The sequence below is a fragment of the Sarcophilus harrisii genome, chromosome 1 (assembly GCF_902635505.1).
Source record: "Sarcophilus harrisii chromosome 1, mSarHar1.11, whole genome shotgun sequence".
Classification (NCBI taxonomy): domain Eukaryota; kingdom Metazoa; phylum Chordata; class Mammalia; order Dasyuromorphia; family Dasyuridae; genus Sarcophilus; species Sarcophilus harrisii.
Genome location: NC_045426.1, coordinates 536,658,117 through 536,678,401, shown reverse-complemented (window position 1 = coordinate 536,678,401; position 20,285 = coordinate 536,658,117). Strand labels below are relative to the sequence as shown.

Here is a 20,285-nt window from a genome sequence, read left to right as displayed (position 1 = left end):
CAGCTCGGATCCTCTGGGGTTTTGGCGGCAGTGACAGCAGCGGAGTGCGCAAGCACAAGACGATCCTAGCACGGAGATGTCAATCAAACTCTCTGTCTGAGGCTGAACAGGCTCAGAGAGGCGGGAGCGAGAGCGGCGGCGGTGGCGGCGGCGGCGGTAGCGGCGGTAGCGGCGGCAGAGGCGGCAGCGGCGATGGGACCCCAGCGAGAGATTTGCAGCTAGCTTGCTAGCTGCACTTGCTCTGCGGGTCGGGGGGATCTGAGGGGACAGGTAAAAGAAAGCCGAACACAGGGGCGGCTGCTTTTAATTACCATTATCTTTTCTTTCTAACCAATTCTCCCTCTCTTAGACTTCCCTTTTCCCTCCCCCATCAGACACACATACACACACAAACACAGTATATCACTTATATACGCATTAAAAATATCTATTTCAAGCACACAAACTCGAGGTAGGCAGCCCTAGGTTTTCATTGAATTGGGTTGATTGGAGATGAGCTGTATTATGTAAGAATTATTGGGGGGGGTGGCGGGAGTGAACCACTGAAAACTTGCTAGTTTCATTTTTTGAGAGTGGGAAAGTTGGATATTGGATGAGAGGAAATGTGAATTAGGGTTTGTAAAATGCGCCGGATGCAACTGATAGAGATTTTTTTAATGCATTTTCTAGACTGAATTAAATATCCCTGGTACCTCATTTCTTATCTTCGAGGAGCTATTTAAGGGGCATTTTTCAGATTGAGACTAAAAGTACATGACCTCAAAGTAAGCAGGGTAGATGTGGCCACCAATGGAGCATTAACAGCTGGTTTTGCTCTAATGGTTCTGAGTTCAATACTGAGAAGTGTTTTTCAGAGTCCCAGGTTTGAAACAGCAGGACTTGGTGAACCTGAAGGATGGCTGTAACACTTCTTTTGTATCAGAGAAAAGGGAAAAGGATCGGCAAGGATGAGAATTTTTTTTAATTTGAAGAAATGAAAAGAGGAGAGTGGGGGGGGGGGAGGAGAAGCGAGATAGAGGCATGTAATGGCTTGTGTTTGACTTTTATCCTTTTCCTTAATCAGATTACCCAAGCAGGGTTCTCTTATTGCTCTCTTCAACACTCTTTAAGTCTCCCTTCTTTCACTACAAAAAGGATTGGGAGAAAAGGCCAAGAAGGAGATATAACTATGCTAAATGTAATGTGATCCCTTGAGTACTATGACCAATTATCAATCAGGCTCACCGATCAGCAATCTTTGAGGCCTGCCAGAAAATGGACGACTTATCTGTTCATCTGCAAGGAATCCCAGCAATATCTTGAAAATATGAAAACTCTGGTTATTTTGTTTTACATGGTACATGATTTTAGTAATAATGTATGCAGTTGTGGGTGGCTATTAAGTTAAATTTTTCATAGGGATCTGCTTGCTTCAAGCAGGAGGGAAGTAAAAATGGATATGATTAGAAAAAATAAGAAAGAAGGAAAGATGTTAATCTAAGTTCATTCTAAAGATTTAAGACAGTACTATGGGTTTAAACTTAGGGTCTCTTACTAAAGAAACTGTTCAAGCAGACTTAAGTTGAATACATGAAAGAATATTTGAACATGCAACAGTTTTTAGGCAAATTCTTCTCATACTACAATGAACCACTTAGCAGATTAAATAGACAACTGATGAAGATAGTTTTATTTGTAAAATTATAAATGAGAAATGGCTTACTCTAGTCAGAGTTACTAGATGAGATGTACAAAACTACTAAACAAAATGGAATTGAAAACTAAAATATAATGTTTTAATTATTTAATAAAGCTTGGACTTATCCTGAGCAAGAAATATTTTTTTTTTCTTTTTGTGTATGTGAGGTAGTTGGAGCTAAGTAATTTCCCCAGAGTCACACAGCTAGGAATTGTTCAGTGTCTTAGGCCAAATTTGAACTCAGGTCCTCCTGATTTTAAGGCTAATGTTCTATCTACTTCACCATCTAGCTACCCCAAGAAATATTTTTTCAATATTTTCTCGACTACTAAAATATAAAGTATATGAACTTATTTATTTTATTTATATTTGGTATGAATGCAATTCTGTAAGGATTTCTTTTTCATAGGTTTGGAAAGATGAGTTTTTAGAAAGAGAAAGTTCCAAGGATAGACACCAGGAAGAGGAGGACGACACCAAAGGTAGTAATCCGGTTTCATAATTATCACATATCTACAAATTCATTTAATGTCACATGGTCTCCATTTAAGTAATAAGAAGAATGGAATATGACCTTTTTCCATTTTCTTCTTCCTAATTTGGGAATAGATTTCAACAATTCACTAAAAGGATTTATCCCAGAGGAAGAGGCCAATTCATTCAGCAGAGATTTCCTTCACAAAATTGATCTCACTTTCACTGACTCTGTAGAACATAATGAATCTCAAAATACAGAATAGTAGTCTTTGCCATTTCACTATGGAAACCAAAAGTTTCTAAGTTTATTCCTTTATAGTAGCATATTTTTTAATTAAAGCTTTTTATTTTCAAAATATACACGTGGATAATTTTCAACATTCACCCTTACAAAACCTTGTGTTCTAGATTTTTTTCTCTTCCTTCCCCCCACCCTCTCTTCTAGATGGCAAGTAATCCAATATATGTTAAACATGTACAACTCTTCTATACATATTTCCACAAGTATCATGTATAGTAGCATATTCTAAAGTTGCAAGGCCTTAGCCAAGTTTTTAAGGCCTTCATCCATCTTCTTCCAATATACCTTTTCAGTAAGATATTACACCTCTACCCTTGTCTCCAAGTTCCAGCCAAATGAAGAATAGCTATTCTTTAACCTTGACTTACTCTCTCCTACCTATGTCCATTTGCACAACCTGTCTATCATGCCAAAAATGCATTAACTCCTTATTCCTCTCAAGTAAAATTGTCTTTGCTTTCAAAGCCTAAATCATTTGTCCCCTCCTCCATTGGTCTGCCTTCATTATGAAAGTTATTTCTCCTTGCTCTATTTTCCTAAAACACTTTGTCTACAATTCTACTTTTTGTCTCATCATCTACCAAGAATTGTGTGTGTATTTCCTATCCCACCCATTAGAATGATCAGACTTAAAGATGGAAAATATGTTAAAGATCAATAAGACCAAATTTCTTGAAAGGCAGAAGTCATTTTTTCAATCTTTTTTATTCCCAGAATGTAGTATGATGCCTCACAATAAAGGACACTGAGTAAATACAGATTTTTTTTTAATTTTTAACTCTTAAAATTGAAATTTTAAGTCACACTTTTTTTGTTCATACAATATTCACAATCATAAACTGATTTGGTATTACATTGAAAAGGTCAACTATTATGTGGCTAAACTAAACAAACTAAACAACTAAACAAAATCTTCATTTTTGTTCAATAAATAGCTAATACTTAATATGGACTAGGCACTGTGCTAAGAGCTGATGATACAGATAACAACACAAGAAAGACAGTCCCTGCCTTTAGGGAACTTACAATCTAATGAGAGAAGACATAATACAAAAAGAAGCTGAAAAGCTCTAAGGAGGGAAGAAATACCCAAACCAAGGAATAGAGAAGTCAGCCACCCATGTAATGGATCCAAGAGAAAAATAAGATATGTGAGCTGAAGTATCTCCTTAAAATAGGTTGGGAGATCATGCCCCACCCTCCTTCCTATTAAAAAGACAGAGGGTAGTCATGAAATAGAATACCAAAGCTGATGAGGATGGTGAGATCATCTCAATCATATTTCCCAGTTTTTCTGCATGTGCCTACTACCTCTTGCACAACTAGCTATAAAGGGAAAATCTTTTATTTCATTAGCCTGGATCTGATTTATAGAACCAAAAGGCAGATGTGGGAAATGTAATGATTCTGGGTATCTAAAAGAATGATCAATGCACGGTATATTTTGTCTTTGAAATTGTCCTGTAGCATAATTATTAGGGAAAGGGATAAGAAGCTCACCAATAGCTTAATTAATTTTCCACCTCCTTCCCTTGTAGTGTGATAGGAATAATACCAAATTTAACATCAAAGAGCTTGGTTCTAATTCAGTTCTAATTTTTAATATCTGTTATGACCTTGGTCAAGTTAACCTCTTTAGGTCTTCATTTTCTCTTCTATAACTTGAAGAGTTAAGAGTCTCTATAACAAGATTACAAGATCTCTAAAGTTATTTCTACTTTTAGTTCTATGTGTCTATGTTCCCTCAAAGAGATCATGAAAATAAAAAGGATGAGAACAATAAAATGCTTTGAGCTTCATAAAAATTATGGCTTCCCAAATATGAAGAAATACAAAAAAAAATTTTTTAAAGCTCATGATTTGGGTTTAAACGTTAGCTCTATTAGGAGATAAGCCTCCTAAGTGATCTTTAGCAAATCAATCACTCACTAAGTTTCAGTTTTCTCATTTGTTAAGAATAATGATACTTGAACTATCTTCCTTACAAGATTGTTTTCAGGAAAGTACTTTAAATCCAACAGATGTTTTGTCAGGCTTCATCTTCCTTGACCTCTCTGCATTATTTGGCATTGTTCATTACCTCCATTCTAATGGACACTCTATCCTGTCTTCTTGTGTCAAAGAAACTATATATTTTTAAATTTATTTCCACTTCAAACTCTCATAGTCTGTCCTCCTCACTGGTTATTCACACTGTTCCTGACCTCTTTAAAATGATAGATGTTTCCCCAGATTCCGTTCTAGGACCTTTTCTCTGTCCTCTTTATACTTTCTCCTTTGTCATTCTCATTTAGTCCTCAATTATCAGTTCTCAATTACCATCTGTATGAAGACTCCTGAATAAGTATGGTCAGCCCTAACATCTCTTTTGCAATCTAGGATTGCCCACCTGGATATTTCCCCAACAACTTAAACTCAATATGCTGAAATCTAATCATTCCTTCTATTCCACTTTCTGATTTTACTATTTTTGTAGGTAAAGCCACCTTTTACCCTGTTTCTTGCATATTATCATATTCATATCAAATCATATTATTCCATTTGTCTTTTCACCATTTCTCATCTCTGACATCCAAACAATCACTAAATTTTAGTGATCACACCTCTATATCTCTCACATCTTCCCCCAGCCATTCCCATTGTTACTGACCCAAGTTTTCACTATCATTAGGAATATTTCAATAGACTACCAACATGTATTCTTGTCTCCATTTTCTCCCTACTTCAATCCATTTTCATTTGGCACCTGAATAATCTTTCATACACATAAGTTCAGTCTAAAAAGAAAAAACTTCCAGTGATTTTTATACCCTATTGTTTAAACTCCTTTCCCTGGCCTTCAAGACTTTCCTTCATCTGACATCACATTTATTCTGTGATAGTCTTCCCCAAATATTCTATGCTCCAAGCAAACTAGGTTATTTTCAGATCCTAGCATATTAACCTGTATTGAATCTTCTTTACTTTTGCTCATAAAATGTAGAAATGTTCTTTTCTAACCTTTTTTCCTTAATGGATCCTTATGCATTATTTGAAATTCAATTCAAATGTCCCTTCCTCCATGAAAACCACCCTAATTCATCTTATGAGCAATCCACCTTCCCCTTCACATCTTGTATAACATTTTGCTTCTCAGCTACCTAATGTGCTTGTCATATAATATTTTCTATTATACTTACCTGTGGTTGTATCAATTAATTAGATTTTAAAGTCCCTAAGGACAGGGACCCTTTCTTTGGGAAACTTTGTATTTTCCCCAGCAGCTAGCACAATGCTCTGAACATTGTGAACATTTAGAGTTTTTTGAATATGAATATGAAACGTGTTTTATGAATATGAATTGTGATTGCATTATGCATGTCCACGATGATTTTTTTTAAGAAACCAACAAACATTAAGTAGATCTATCTAACAATGAAGATTTCAGATCAGTTGTAGATATACTGAATATTTCTTCTTTATCTGACACGCAAAACCCTACATAGTTGAAAGATTCCTTACCATTCTTGCCTAATGATCCTAGGTTTGAATTCTAGCTCATTACTTCAGTGATTTTTGGTAAGTTCTTTCACCTTTCTGGGTTTAAATAACCTTATTTGTAAAATGGAATGTGCTAGATTAAATAACCTATAAAGCCCCTTTCATCTCTAAATAGTATGTTTCAGGCCTTATATGAATCCATATTACCATCAAATATGTATTCTTCCTAGAAATTACTCTCCTCAGCAGGTAATTTTTGTGAGATATTTTAGGCATTTGGGAAGACATATTAAATCTTTCATATACCAAATGAGGTTTTTAAAGTTTTGCTAAGATAACTACTTGGAAAAAAAATTGGTCAGTTGACACTTTCCAAGGTCTCCAGAATGTCAAAAATTTTCTATGTCTGGATATTATATAGCATATTAAGACAACCCGACAAGTCTATCAGACGTTCATTGATTTAAACACAAGATATCTATTGGGTTTCTACTATATGCAAAACCATCTACTAGGCCATATGAATAATTATTTTAAAAAATGTATTGGCCAGTAAATTAAATCCATGTTATGGCCTTAATTAATATCATGCAAACAGAAGGAATTTTCCAACAGGAAATACAGCTTTGAATATCTTTAAGATAGAATTGTTGTTTGGCAGAAACAGGGTGAAGGGGACTGGACCAGCATTTTTTTTCCTGTATTGAAAATTCTAGTTATGAAAATTCCTTCCAATGAGGCCCATGAGCATCTCAGCTATACCTTCAAGGGTTAGAAAGTTATCTACAATGACCAGTTCTGATGGACCAGGCCATCCTCAGCAATGAGATCAACCAAATCATTTCCAATGGAGCAGTAATGAACTGAACCAGCTATGCCCAGAAAAAGAACTCTGGGAGATGACTAAAAACCATTACATTGAATTCCCAATCCCTATATTTATGCACACCTGCATTTTTGATTTCCTTCACAAGCTAATTGTACAATATTTCAGGGTCCGATTCTTTTTGTACAGCAAAATAACGTTTTGGTCATGTATACTTATTGTGTACCTAATTTATATTTTAATATATTTAACATCTACTGGTCATCCTGCCATCTAGGGGAGGGGGTGAGGGGGTAAGAGGTAAAAAATTGGAACAAGAAGTTTGGCAATTGTTAATGCTGTAAAGTTACCCATGCATATATCCTGTAAATAAAAGGCTATTAAATAAAAAAATATATATAAAAAAAGAGAGTTATCTACAAGACAAGCTGCTGATGATGATGATGCTGATGATGATAGTATTTATATGGTTCTTTAAAGTTTGCAAAGTGCTGTGCATATGTTATTCTGGGAGGTAGGTACTATTATCCTCGTTTACACATAAGGTAACTAAAGCTAAAATAGATCAACTAGCTTTCCCATATATCAGAACAAGAACTTGAATCTTTGAAATCTACATAACTCCAAAGTTGGCTATCTATCCGCAATGTCACACAACCTCTCAGGATTTTGCTATTTAAAAAAATAAACATATTTGCATTTTTATCACTTAGTTTTACTCTGAAAATCTAAGGTTTTATATTTTGTTGTTATTTCGTTCATGATATTTTAGTCAAGTTAGATTTCTGTGTCTGGATTTTACATCTTAAATAACGGGTATTTAACCTGAAATTCCTGGAACAAGCTGTGCTGTGCAGTGAATGTTTACAATATGTCATTCTGTCCTGCTCAATATCAGAGCTGTTGTGATCCTGGGAAAAAGAAAATTCAGAATCTAAAGGAAATAACTCTCACAGTTGGCAAGGAGTGATTTTTTTTCCTTTCCTATTCTGTTCATATTCTGTTTTACCCAGTTTTGTGCCATGTTAAAGTCCTTCATAAAACACTTACTAAAGTATGCCTTCATGAGCTAATTTTACTTGTGGAAGTAAATTATATAGCCTATATTTGTTCTTATTAAAGTCATTAACTTTAATCCTCTCAGTTATGTCAGTGATTCATGATGCAACCTTTAACAGATTATTCCATTTTTCTATTCCTTAATTTCTCCAGTAACAGAACATGGTTAATGACATCTTTTCCATCTTTTCTACACAGGAATAATGCTATAATGAATTTTAAAATGCCTGTAAAATAACTCTATAAATATGTTATAGGTAACAAACATTAATTAACATTATTTCATTAGAATCAGAATAAAATATGCAAAGGAAATCATCACCATTATTATATTAACAATTTTGATGATGATGTGGGATTTTGCCAATATTGACTATATCATCTATATATTTTGATAAACAATTCCCTCTACATTAACTAAAAATTCTCTTTCTTAAATCCTTCTCTTTGCTTGTCTTCAAGTAAGGTAATTATGATCACCTTCTTAGAGAAAGTGAACACAAAGGTGAGTTGTCTTTAAATAAAACATAAAAATGGTATAGCCATACCTCTAAAAAGTAGATAGCCACTGTGCACCAAGAAACCCTTGCTATGTTCCATATAATATTTTGCCACAAAATAAAGGCCTATATGTCAAGGACAGTTCCATTATTTGGAATTAAAAATGTGTGCATTTAGAAAAGGTTAAATTTTAAAGTGTCTTTCATTGCAAAACACACACACACACACACACACACACACACACACACACACACACAAAACACACACACATTTTGCCCTCAGCAGCTACCTACTTTCCTTGCCTTTAGAACTGTTCTGGGTAGACAGAAAGTATAAATATGCTAGTCTTTTATTCGCAGATATCCTGCTGCTAGCCAATCTTTGGCAGAATTCATCTGCTTTGATTCGATAAGCCTGCTAAGTGACTGGCCTATATATTTATTACTAACATTATCCTTCCAGTTGCCCTGATCATCAATCAACAGAACACATTTACCAAGAGACTGGCCAAAATTATGGGTATATTTAGTAACCATAGGATAAAGTTAGGACTCTTTCTCAGTTTCTTCTCCTTGGTAAATTCTAACCACTGTTACCTCTAGAAGCAAAAGTAAACTATTTGGTTTGGCATTTGAAACTTCTCACAGCTTTGCCCCATTCTTACCTTTCACAATCTTCTTACATATATCCATCCACCCTTCATGAATTTTACAACACAACCATACTGGCTAATATGCTTTTCCTCAAATGTAACCTTCCCTCCTATATGCCTTTGCATTCATTGTCTTTAATCCAGAATAAATTCTATTCTCCTCCTTGTCCTTGCTTCCTTCAAGCTCAGTTTGAGTACTACTTTGTACAGAAGGTATTTCCTGATCATTCAGCTATTAGTGTCCTTCCCAAAACAATCTTGAATCTGTCTCATATATATTCTGTATATTTTTTTTCTTTTAAAACTTAATTTAATTCTTTTCCAATTAAAAAAGCATTCATTCTCTCCTCTACTCAACTCACTCCCATTAAACAATAAAAATAAATAAAATTAAATCCTCATAAGATATATTATGGCCAGCCAAAACAAATCCCCATATTGTTGGTCCTGTTCAAAAGTATATATGCTTCATTTTGTATTTTAATACATTACCTCTCTGGCAGGAGGTGAGTAGCATGCTTCATATTTGGTCTTCTAGAATTGTAGTTTGTCATTGCATTGCTCTGCATTCTAAAGCCTGTTTTTTCTTTATGCTATTTCCTTATAACTTGTTCTCCTGGTTCTACTCTGCACTTCCCCCTGCACTTTACATAATTCTAGAGTCCTTTCCTGTTTTCTCTAACATTGTCCATTTCATCATTTCTTATGGCACTTATATTCCATTACATGTCTATACCATTATTTATTTAGCCATTCCTCAGTAGTTAAGCACTCACTTCATTTACAGATTTTTGCTATTATGGAAAGAACTGCTATACATATTTTTGTACATGCAGGTTCTTGTCCTGTTTCTTGGCATATGGATAGAGTATGAATGTAGCAATTTTTGGTCATAGTTTAATTTTTTTCTCAGAATTGCTGGGTCAATTCACAGTGCTATCAATATTTTATTAGTACAGCTGTTTTCCAGAAAATATGTACATGTCCTTGAGGATCTTTGTCTCATTTGGATTATATTTTAGTCAACTGGATAGCTTGTTGTAACTGACCACTCATAGGTACTTAATATATTTCTTCAAAACAATAATCCACTAAATGCCAAGGGATGGTAATGAAGCTTTGAAAGGTGTCTAATTTGTATTCAGAGGTTATCATTGACCCAGAGAGAAGCATCAGTGAAGAAAAGGATATTTCAAATTGTGTTCATTTGGTCACATTGGGATTAATTCTACATAATTCCAAATGTGGATGAAAACTGAAGGAAAAAAAGCCAGGCATCTAAATGTTTCCAGTACAAATTATCTGGCACTGTTATAGTATAGCTAAGGTTAAGTGGGCATTGGGTCCTCAGACTAATGATCAGGCAATATAATGGCATGGGAAAGCAGGAAACATCTGTCTCTTCCAATTATTTGCCCTTTTCATGCCATCACTGACAACTACTACTATATCAAGACAGCATAGCACAATGGAAAGAACCATTGACTTGGAACCAAGAAGACTCAAGTCAGAATCCTACTTCTCTTACTTACCACATGTATGACTCTGGGGCAAGTCACTTAACTGCCCCTTAACTACACAAAACCTCAATCTTCTCATCTATAAAATAGGGATAATAGCAACACCTACCAGACAGTTGTAGTGAGAATCAAATTAGAGAATGTATGCTGAAGTGTTTTTTTCAACATTGAGCCACTCTATAAATGTGAGACATCATCTGTTGAGAACAGAAGGTGAATCACAAAGTGGGATTTCATAGGCAAAACAAAAGAATTAGTTCCTCAATAAGAACATCTTTTTTAATAAGTTGAGAGAAAATTTTTCATTGAAGCAGACCAGTTCATGAAGCCCTGGTTTCATTTAGTTGGTTCTGAATTCATAGCTATATTATATTCCTTCTTGGGAAAATAACAAAAAAACTACATCTCCCTTGAACATTGTAATCTTACAGCTCACATGCATAAGAATGCTAGCAAATAAAGATTAGAGTACAAGGTTAATGACATGTTAATTATTGAGTAAGCAGCATGCAGTTTAATAAAGCGTGAGCCTTAAGTTCCCCCAATAGCTTTTTCAATAAAGATTCATTGAAATTTAACAATTAATTAAAAATCCTAGAAGATAAGGACTCAGTACTTTCAAGCCACTGAGATCGGCACAATGATGAAGGTTCTGTGAGGGAAAACACAAGATCCTAAATCGATCAGAGAATCACTGAAAGTCAACTTGGTCCAACTCTCTGCCTGATCTTTAGAGCTCTCCACAGTATTTCTAATCAAGAAAGACATATGGAATTCTTGTTTGTATCTTCATCTCCCAACCCCCTAGCACAGTACCTATCACACAGTTGATACCTAATAAATGCTTTTTGATTTACTGATTGAAAACATAATCTAGCTTTCACTTGAACATAGTCCCAAGAAAACTCAGTCCATGGTCTAACATTCTTGATCTTGGAAATATAGAAAACTGGTGTCCAAGAAAATAAGAGGTTTATACCTCAGGCAGTGGTAATCTAGGTGCCTATCAAAAACTTTTTGCTTTTATTGCCATTGGATGTATTGTTTCTTTTTTATTGTATAATGTGAAGAACATGTACGATGTAACTTAAATTTGTTTACATAAATCTTATATGTTATGGCCACTCAGTAACTGCTGTAATTTAAAGATGAAAGGAAATGGCAGCCTATAGAGAACAAGATATTTTAATATATTTTAAAGGTAAAAGACTTTGTTCAGATAGGTTACCTCATCAGTTGATGGAATAAGGAAAAACACCAGATGTCTGAGTTCTTTGATATCTACTGTGATCTAGAGGACAAAAATACTCAGGATCTACCTGTTTGGTCACTATCTTTCAGCTAAGAAGAATGAGTTCTTGTGCCAACATCTGTGGGGCCAAACAAGCACAGAATACACCTGAGGGTGGATACCAACGCTATGGAGTCCGATCCTACTTGCATCAGTTTTATGAGGACTGTACGGCTTCTATTTGGGAGTATGAGGATGATTTTCAGATCCAGAGATCACCTAATAAGTGGAGTTCTGTTCTCTGGAAGGTAAGGGGGAAAATGACTGTACTGAAGTATGGATATATGTACACAATTAGATTAGTTAATAAAGAGAAAATTAGGAGAGAAAATATTTAATCCATCTATAAAAAAGCCCAAGTCTCTAGTCTTTCTCTAAGTGCATAGTTTCCATTGATATTAAATGTGCTCTTATTTTAGAAAATATGGCTATAAAACTCAGCTCTAAGAAATATGACTAAATAAATAATACTTCAATATCTCCAATATATCTGTGATCTCTTCTATGTAGATATGCCCTCCAATCACAAAGGTCTCAATCAAAATAGGTTTCTTTATCCTGTGAACTAGGTCTTTGATATTGTTTAATGTACACTGGCATTATTACCAATATTAGTTATAATTATTAACACTTAATATTCTGCAAGATTCTCTTAATGCATAGGTGAATTCCTAAGAAAGCCAATAAAACATTTTCAGGTATCAATTGAAGATGTGATTTTTGAAGTAATAACTGGAAAAACTAAAGGAACCAATGCATAAGGAGAAGGATGTAATAGGAAGAACATTGATTGAAAGTCAGCAAATGTGACTTTCCTCCTAAATCTGCTACTAGCTAATAGTCTGATGTAGGATAAAGGCCCTTCTCCACAGACCTTATATTAGATGAGTTCTAAGACTCCTTCTTCCACTGATATCTTCCAGTTTCCAAAAGTGCCTTGCAACTCAACATTGCTAAGCTTTTAGACAATGAGGCTCTAATGAATTATGTAATGTTTTACTAGTTTATAAAGAGTATTAGAAATATTAGAATACAGTTAACTAATGTTTCTAATGAACTAGGAAAGGATTAAGTTAATTAACAAATAATAAGTTATATCATAGTTGTATAAGATAGCAACAGTTAATAAGTACCAAAATCCAAAGTTATCCAAAAAACTCACCTTCTCTATCTGGCTGGAACCAGGTTCCATCTTTTCTACCCTCACTGATCTGAATGACATAGGACAGATTGTTAGGCTAATGCCCAGATTCTGATATCAGCTCTGTCTGTCACCTACAATATGACCATAGAATGGGAAAGAGTTCCATCTCTGGAATCAGAGAACTTAAATGTTCAAATCCTGCTTCAAATGCTTACTGTTTTTGTCACCATGGACAAATACTTAATCTCCCTGAGTATCATTTAGAAAATCAGGAGATTAGACTAGCTGACCTCTGATGTCTTTTCTAGATGAAATATTTTAAAATACTAGGATAAGCTTCTATATTTTCTACTGGAAAAATATTAAATATTTTCCTGGAAAAACTTTTAGCATGCAAGTGAAATGTTACAAGCATCTAAAGCATGGTAGGAATTGGTAATATAATGGTGAATTATATGGCCATAAGCTTATCATAAGCTTATTTTGTTTCTAGTGATAGAAAGACTTCTCCACACAAATTTAATAATTAAATAATCTATTATTTAATATTCCCTGCCTCTTATTGGAAGTATGTTTATGTTCGAGTCTTGGGTTCATATTTCAGTAAAGATATTTTTTTCTTCCTTTTTGATAATGAAATAGTAGCTAGAACTATAGACTGGGAATTAGGAAACTCTAGTGCCTGAGTTACTTAAGGATTCTATAATTCAAGGTCTGCATTTCTACAGTGGAAATAAAATAATTGCCCTCTGATTGATTACCTCCTAGAGGAAAATTGAGAAAGGATGTTAAAGCATTTATAAGATGCTTTGAACAACTTCCCAAAAGCACATTTTTGTGCTTTTTTGTGTTATTATTCCTTTTTTTTTAACTCATGAATACCTGTGTATTACTAAAGCAACTAATATTTCTTTCTCCACCCTCACTGTGGTCAGGCCAGGGTCACAAATTCTTATCCACAAGTGAGCTCAACACATCTTGGTTCTGTGGCCACACACACCATCTTTAACACACACCAGTTGGTTTACATTTTAACACTGCTGGTCTTGTGGGGTCCTTAACAAGACTATGTGAATGGATCTGCTCAAATCTACAACCACCTCCAGAATTAAAACTCAAAGCATCTGCCCTGCCCTACTGATAATAGATTAGAAGCAATGACTATTATATGTGAAAACAACCCAGTGAGATTACCATGAACTGCCCAAAGGTCATTCTCATCTGAGTGACCTTCTCTTTTATTTCTAGCACCATTCTTGTTTTTATTTCTCACTGATGTTCTTATCCCTTCTGCAATGGTTCTTACATTTTCCTACTCTCCCTTGACTCTTCTCTGACAAAGCAACTGGCTTTCCCCTGCCATCCTTTCTCCTACTAAACTAAAATTTATGAATACCAGGGGCTAGTTCTAAGTAATAACTTTATCATGGATGCTACCTGTAAATATAAAACCACATATGGCTATCAATGTAATCATATATTTTCCTTTTTTTAATAAGCAGTAATGATGCCATCTTTTTATTTGCCTTTTAACTTCTGAGAGAAGTTCCCAAAGTGGATTTTTTATTAATGAAGTCCTATTCAATTGAGCAATGAGTTACTCAGGGGAAAAAAAATCTTCTACTCTTCATTACATGTTCTCAATAATTTGCATTTTGTTGGTATTAGACATTTTCAATTGTATCCTACTTTTTGTGACCTCCTTTGTGGTTTTCTTGGCAAAGATACCAGAGTGGCTTACCATTTCTTTCTCCAGCTCATTTCACAGATGAGGAAACAGAGGTAAACAGGTTGAAGAGACTTGTTCAGGATCACACAGGTACTAAGTGTCTGAGGACACATTTGAACTCAGGAAGAAGAGTCTTCCTGACTCCTTGTCCAGCACTCTATCCACTGTACCACCTAGTTGCCTTGCAAATTAGATTAGTCAACCACTATTTGTTGAGCATTACTGTATGCATAGCCTTGTGCTTGGTAGGTGTGAGGAAGGTGGGTACAAAAGAACAATTAAGACATAGTCTACATTCTTAAGAATCTTGTAATTTAATAGGTCACCTATCTGTTACCTATGTTTTTAAGATTCTGACATTAGATGAAAACAGAGGAACCCGCAATGGTAAGCAAAGGCCAGATTATTGAGACATGGAAACTGTCATAAATGTTTTCCAGGAAATATGACATCAGCGACATGATTAACTCTGGTTTCATTTGATATAAATCTCTAGTTTTCCTTTAGAAAAGGCTTCCAACTTTATTTTAAATAATAATCAGGAACTAGTCTTACAATTGTCACTTTTTAAAGCAAAGAGAAAATTCTCTTTAATTCAACAAATATGTATATTTGTTAGGTATGACAATATATCACCCTCATATTAGAATTTACATGTTTTGCCTAAAAAGCAAAATGAGAAGCAGCACAGTATAGTAGTTTTAAATCTAGGAAAACTTCAGTTCAAATACTGATTCTGACTCATATTAGCTATAAGACTGTGGGCAAATTATTTAACCTCTCGGTGCTCCATGCAACTTTTTAAGACTATAAATTATAGAACTTCTTTAATGAAGGGAGTTTCCACATTGAGATTATCTCATACCAATGAAGTAACAGGTCCAGACACTCCCCCCAACACCACACACACACACAATCTTCTATTTTAAAAGAATGAACTTAACATACTTATTTTTTTCTTATTCAGGATTAGAGGAATCCTGAATTTTTGAGATGAAAAGATTTTCTATTTTTTTAAATAAATGTAAATTTGTACAATAGCAAAGGTAGACATATCCAAAAGGTGAATATCTAACTCCATTCATCAGTGTTCTTTTTAGGTCCTAAACATAAAGTTGCAGTTCTATTAGTAATGCAATAGTATGCAAAGAGGTCCATTTGCTGCAATGTCTCCTATAGATTGTGATTAATTTGAAGATCACCTGAAATTTAATCTTACTTCCCTTTTTTTAACCTGAACCCTGTATAGAAAATGAAAAATTACCTTTCTCCCCACCAGTGTTTGTAGAAAACAGATTGGCCTAGTATTCTGGACATCAGGCAGCGTACTAGAACTACTTCTACTACTAAGCAACCAAATAAAACTTCAGGAAAGTTAATTGCTTTCAGAAGCCTCAAATAACATAGAAAGCTGATAGATTCAGATTGTAGATGGAAGCATATCCTCTCTATTTTTTGTGAGGGTGGAGGAAATCTGCTACTATGGAAAATGTTTTTGCATGACTTCATATTTGTAATGGATTTGTTTTATCTTTCTTTCTCAATGAATGGAGGCATAGGAGAGGAAGGGGGGAAATTCAAAACTCAAAATGAAATTTAATTTTAAATTTTAAATAAATTAAATAACAGATGGAACATGAACTAAATTATCTCAAAAATCCCTTTCTGGCCCCAACAGTCTATATGATTGGGGAATTAATTATAGTAAACTTAAAACAAAACAAAAAAGGTGAACTCACTTAAGGTCTATAGATAATATCCTTGCTGAATTTGAAAACAGAAGCTTGTAAATAAGTCCCTTTCTCCTTTATTAATCGAAAAATAAATTGGTATCCATGGGAAAGCTTCCAAACCATGATTATTTAAGGAAGATGATAAATAGTGACTATACCTGGGCCTTTTGTAAAGTATTATTTTTTAATTTTTATTATGAATAATATATTATTATATAATAATAAACATGAGTACTTTTATATATAAAGAACAAAAAAGATTCTTTTGATTATGTGTATGAGATCATTAACTTGTTGGATTCTATTTTTATCTTTAAATTTATTTTTTAACAATTTTAATGTAAAATTAACATTTTAACACAGTCATAACAAAATTGATGTGGGTTGGGAGGGTTTCTGCATGTGTCTGTGTGTCTGTGTGGTGTGTGTGTGTGTCTCCTTCTGAACTTTTTGTTCTCTCCTTTTCTTGTTTGTTTTTCCCGGTTGGATTTTTTAGGTCGGACTCATTTCTGGCACAGTCTTCCTGATTTTAGGATTGACCATTCTGGCAGTGGGCTTTCTGATACCCCCCAAAATCGAAGCCTTTGGAGAAGGAGATTTTGTAATGGTGGATTCCCAGGCCATTCAGTTTAATGGAGCATTAGACATCTGTAAGCTGTCAGGAGCTGTTTTATTTTGTATTGGAGGAATGACCATGGCTGCATGTCTATTGATGTCTGCTTTTGCAAAAAGCTATTCCAAAGAAGAAAAATACCTTCAGCAGAAGTTCAAAGAGAGAATAGCAGACATCAAAGCCCATGCCCAGCCCATCACAAAAGCTCCAGCCCCAGGGGAAACCAAGATACCAGTCACTTTGTCCAGAATTCATAACATCCAGCCTTTATCAGAAACCTGAAGTATTGTTCTGCCTCCCTTCTGTAATTTAAACATCAGTTAAATGGGAGAACATCACCTTTGGTAATGGCAAGAATATGGCGTATCACACACCACTGGGCAGCAGCTGCTGCTGCCAGCTCTGAAAAAACTCAGCAGAACTCAGAGCCACTTGTTTAAGGCTTCAGACAGCACATACATCCCACTCTTTATGATGTGTATTTCCCTTCACTAAACCAGGAGACCCCACAGAAATACTTGTTGACATCCTGTGACTTCATTGTCATTTTCTGTGTTCTTTAAAAGTGCTATATAATTTTAGACCAGCCTTACTAGTGGTCTACATCCACCCTAAAGATAATGTGGTCTGGATTCATTTTTAAATTTTTTCTAATATTTTTCTGCTTAGTATTGTTTTCGGTTCCATCCTTACTGAGTAGTATAAGATAGTGTCAAGTATATTCATGGAAAAAAGTGGTTTTCCTTTTTCTGACCTACAGCTTTACCTTTTAACTGTCTTACTTAACATGAGGCTCCTCATATTAGATTCAAATTTATCCTCCTTCCTTATGGATCCTATGTGCCCATGGGGTTTTTTTGTGCAAAAATGCTAAAAATAATAATAATAATGTAGTTGAAGATGATTCAAAAATATGATCAAAAAATTTAAGAATTCATTGTATGGGGAGAGAGCACAGTTGAAATGAAAAATAAACAAATAATAACAAAACAAAACATCACTTGAAGGCAGGAAGCTGGAATTCTATTTCCTACTCCACCACTAATTTAGTTGGATGACTATGGGGACCTCTCTAGGCCTCACTACAAATTATCTTTAAAATGAGGGGAGTTGAACTAGATAATCTTAAGGCCCTTTCCAGCTTTAAATTCTTTGATTACTGTACACCATCTGTGATTTTATTCTCCTCCTTTGGGGTTTGTTTCAATATGTTTGTTCCACAGACCAATGTCATATTTTCACACCTTGAACTCATTGAAAACCACAGATTTGGGATTCACTTATAATCTGTATCCTGTTATGTTCTATTGACAAGGTATCCCAATACTTGACTTTAACTTGATACTGAAAGAAGTTTATATAATGCTGTCATATTTTTATAAAGACTAAAGAAAGCCATTCTCAAAAAAGAAATCTCTGTGAAGATACTAACCTGACAAAAATTTTCCTTCACAAACAACAAATTTTATTTTTCCTTGCAAGGAAGTCATCTCCTCCCTTTGCACTTTAATTTAATCTGTGGATTTAAATTAGGCTATGAAATGGAGATATAACCATGGTATCCTCTCAAAAATCCCTGCCAACTTATATTGCTATTTTTGAATGGATAAATAAAATATATGAATGAGCCGAACATAAATTGCACTGTCATTCTTTCAGCATCTGTTTTGTTTTCTTTGCCTGTTTTCTATTATGAGGATGAACAAGCAATGGATGATGCCATGACTAAGTGAAAAAAGAAAAGCCCAATAAGTGTTTCTATCTGCTTTACAATTTAACATAAATTATAGGAAAAAAATGTTTATTAATTTTCAACATTGTGCCCAGTGGTATACTAAATACAAAGGATATGAAAATTAAGAGTAAAGCAGTGCCTACCTTCAAAAATCTGGCATTCTAATAAGGAGGAGGAAGGAAGGAAGAAAGGAAGGAAGGAAGGGAAGGAAGGAAGGAAGGAAGGAAGGAACGAACAACACATATAGAAAGTTTAAACTGCATAAACGATCAGCAAAGCAGTTGTTCTATTGACAAGGTATCACAATACTTGACTTTAACTTGATACTGAAAGAAGTTTATATAATGCTGATATATTTTTATAAAGACTAAAGAAAGTCATCCTCAAAAAAGAGGTAAAGTTCCTCTTTTAATGTCATTTTCACTAATAGAATCTTATATCACACTTTCTGATATTTAACCATCTGATAGTGCCAAATATTTTGGCTGCAAGAACTTTCTTTTCTGGGTCTTTAATACCTGTGACTGCCAACCAGCACCCACTCATTCCCTACTAAGATAATAGCCCTAGTCACTGAGCTGGAAATGCTGTCTCTCCTGGGCTCCTGGGCTCAAATGTTTGGGGTATCTTAATCAGGTCCAACATGCATATATAAATATGCACAATACATATGTGTTGTTTAGTATATGTAAATCTACAGACATGTATTATATATACATGTATATGTAAATACATCTATGTGGATATGTGTGTATATATAATATATGTTATATATACATGCATATATGCCAAATGAAAATTAGGTACAGTACTTTGGAGAAAGAAGACACTAGGTAGGAGTATTAGAAAGGATTTTGTATAGAAAAAAAAAGTGTTAAACTGAGTCTTAAAGGAAATCAGAATTTCTAAGAGGCAAAAGGGAGAAGGGAAAGGATCCTAGGTATATGACAACTCTTACAAACATGTAGAAATTGAACACGGAGTATAGTGTATGGGAAACAGCAAATTGGCCAGTAAAGATGGGCAGATATAGAGTATGTGAAGGGAATGAATGTGTAAAATGACCTAGAGGTCATAGGATCTTAGATTTAAAGCTAGAAGGATATTAGAAGGCCTCTAGTCTAATCTCTACACAAATAAGGAAACTGAGTCAGAGAGAGATTGGGTGACTTGCCTATTATTCTAAAGCTAATAAGAATATGAAGTAAAACCTGAATTCAAGCCTTCCTGATGTCATGTCTAACACTCTATCCATTGTACCACCAATTTGGTAATAGGGACTCACTAGAGTTTATTGAGTGAAGTTGGAGAAGGACATGATCTGACCTGAACTTCAGAAAAATCACTTTAGTGACTGTGTACAGAATAAATTGGAGCAGGAAAATTCACAAGTTTCAAAAATAGGATTACAGTATTGGTCAGGGCAACTAGGAACACAATGGCTAGAGCACTTGGGCTTCAATCTGGAGGACAATCCAGCCTCAGACACTTCCTGGCTGTGTGATCCTCAGTAAATCATCTAACTATGATTTGCCTCAGTTTCTTC

General features: G+C 34.6%; 2 protein-coding genes across 3 annotated transcripts in view; one reads left to right on the top strand and one right to left on the bottom strand.

The window, feature by feature from the left end:
• The window catches only part of DCDC2 (doublecortin domain containing 2), a 250,189-nt gene that overhangs the window by 14,020 nt on the left and 215,884 nt on the right, over positions 1-20,285 (bottom strand). The window lies entirely within an intron of this gene.
• NRSN1 (neurensin 1) lies at positions 16-18,661 on the top strand. 2 transcript variants are annotated; one of them, XM_031946784.1, is made up of 4 exons: positions 16-270; positions 2,088-2,160; positions 11,836-12,033; positions 16,888-18,661. In XM_031946784.1, the coding sequence occupies exons 3-4, from the start codon at positions 11,845-11,847 to the stop codon at positions 17,284-17,286; spliced, it is 588 nt and encodes a 195-aa protein (XP_031802644.1). In that variant the 5' UTR covers positions 16-270; positions 2,088-2,160; positions 11,836-11,844; the 3' UTR covers positions 17,287-18,661. The 2 variants fall into 2 exon arrangements, with proteins under 2 accessions (XP_031802644.1, XP_031802645.1); XM_031946785.1 differs by lacking the exon at positions 2,088-2,160 and having other exon boundaries at positions 157-270.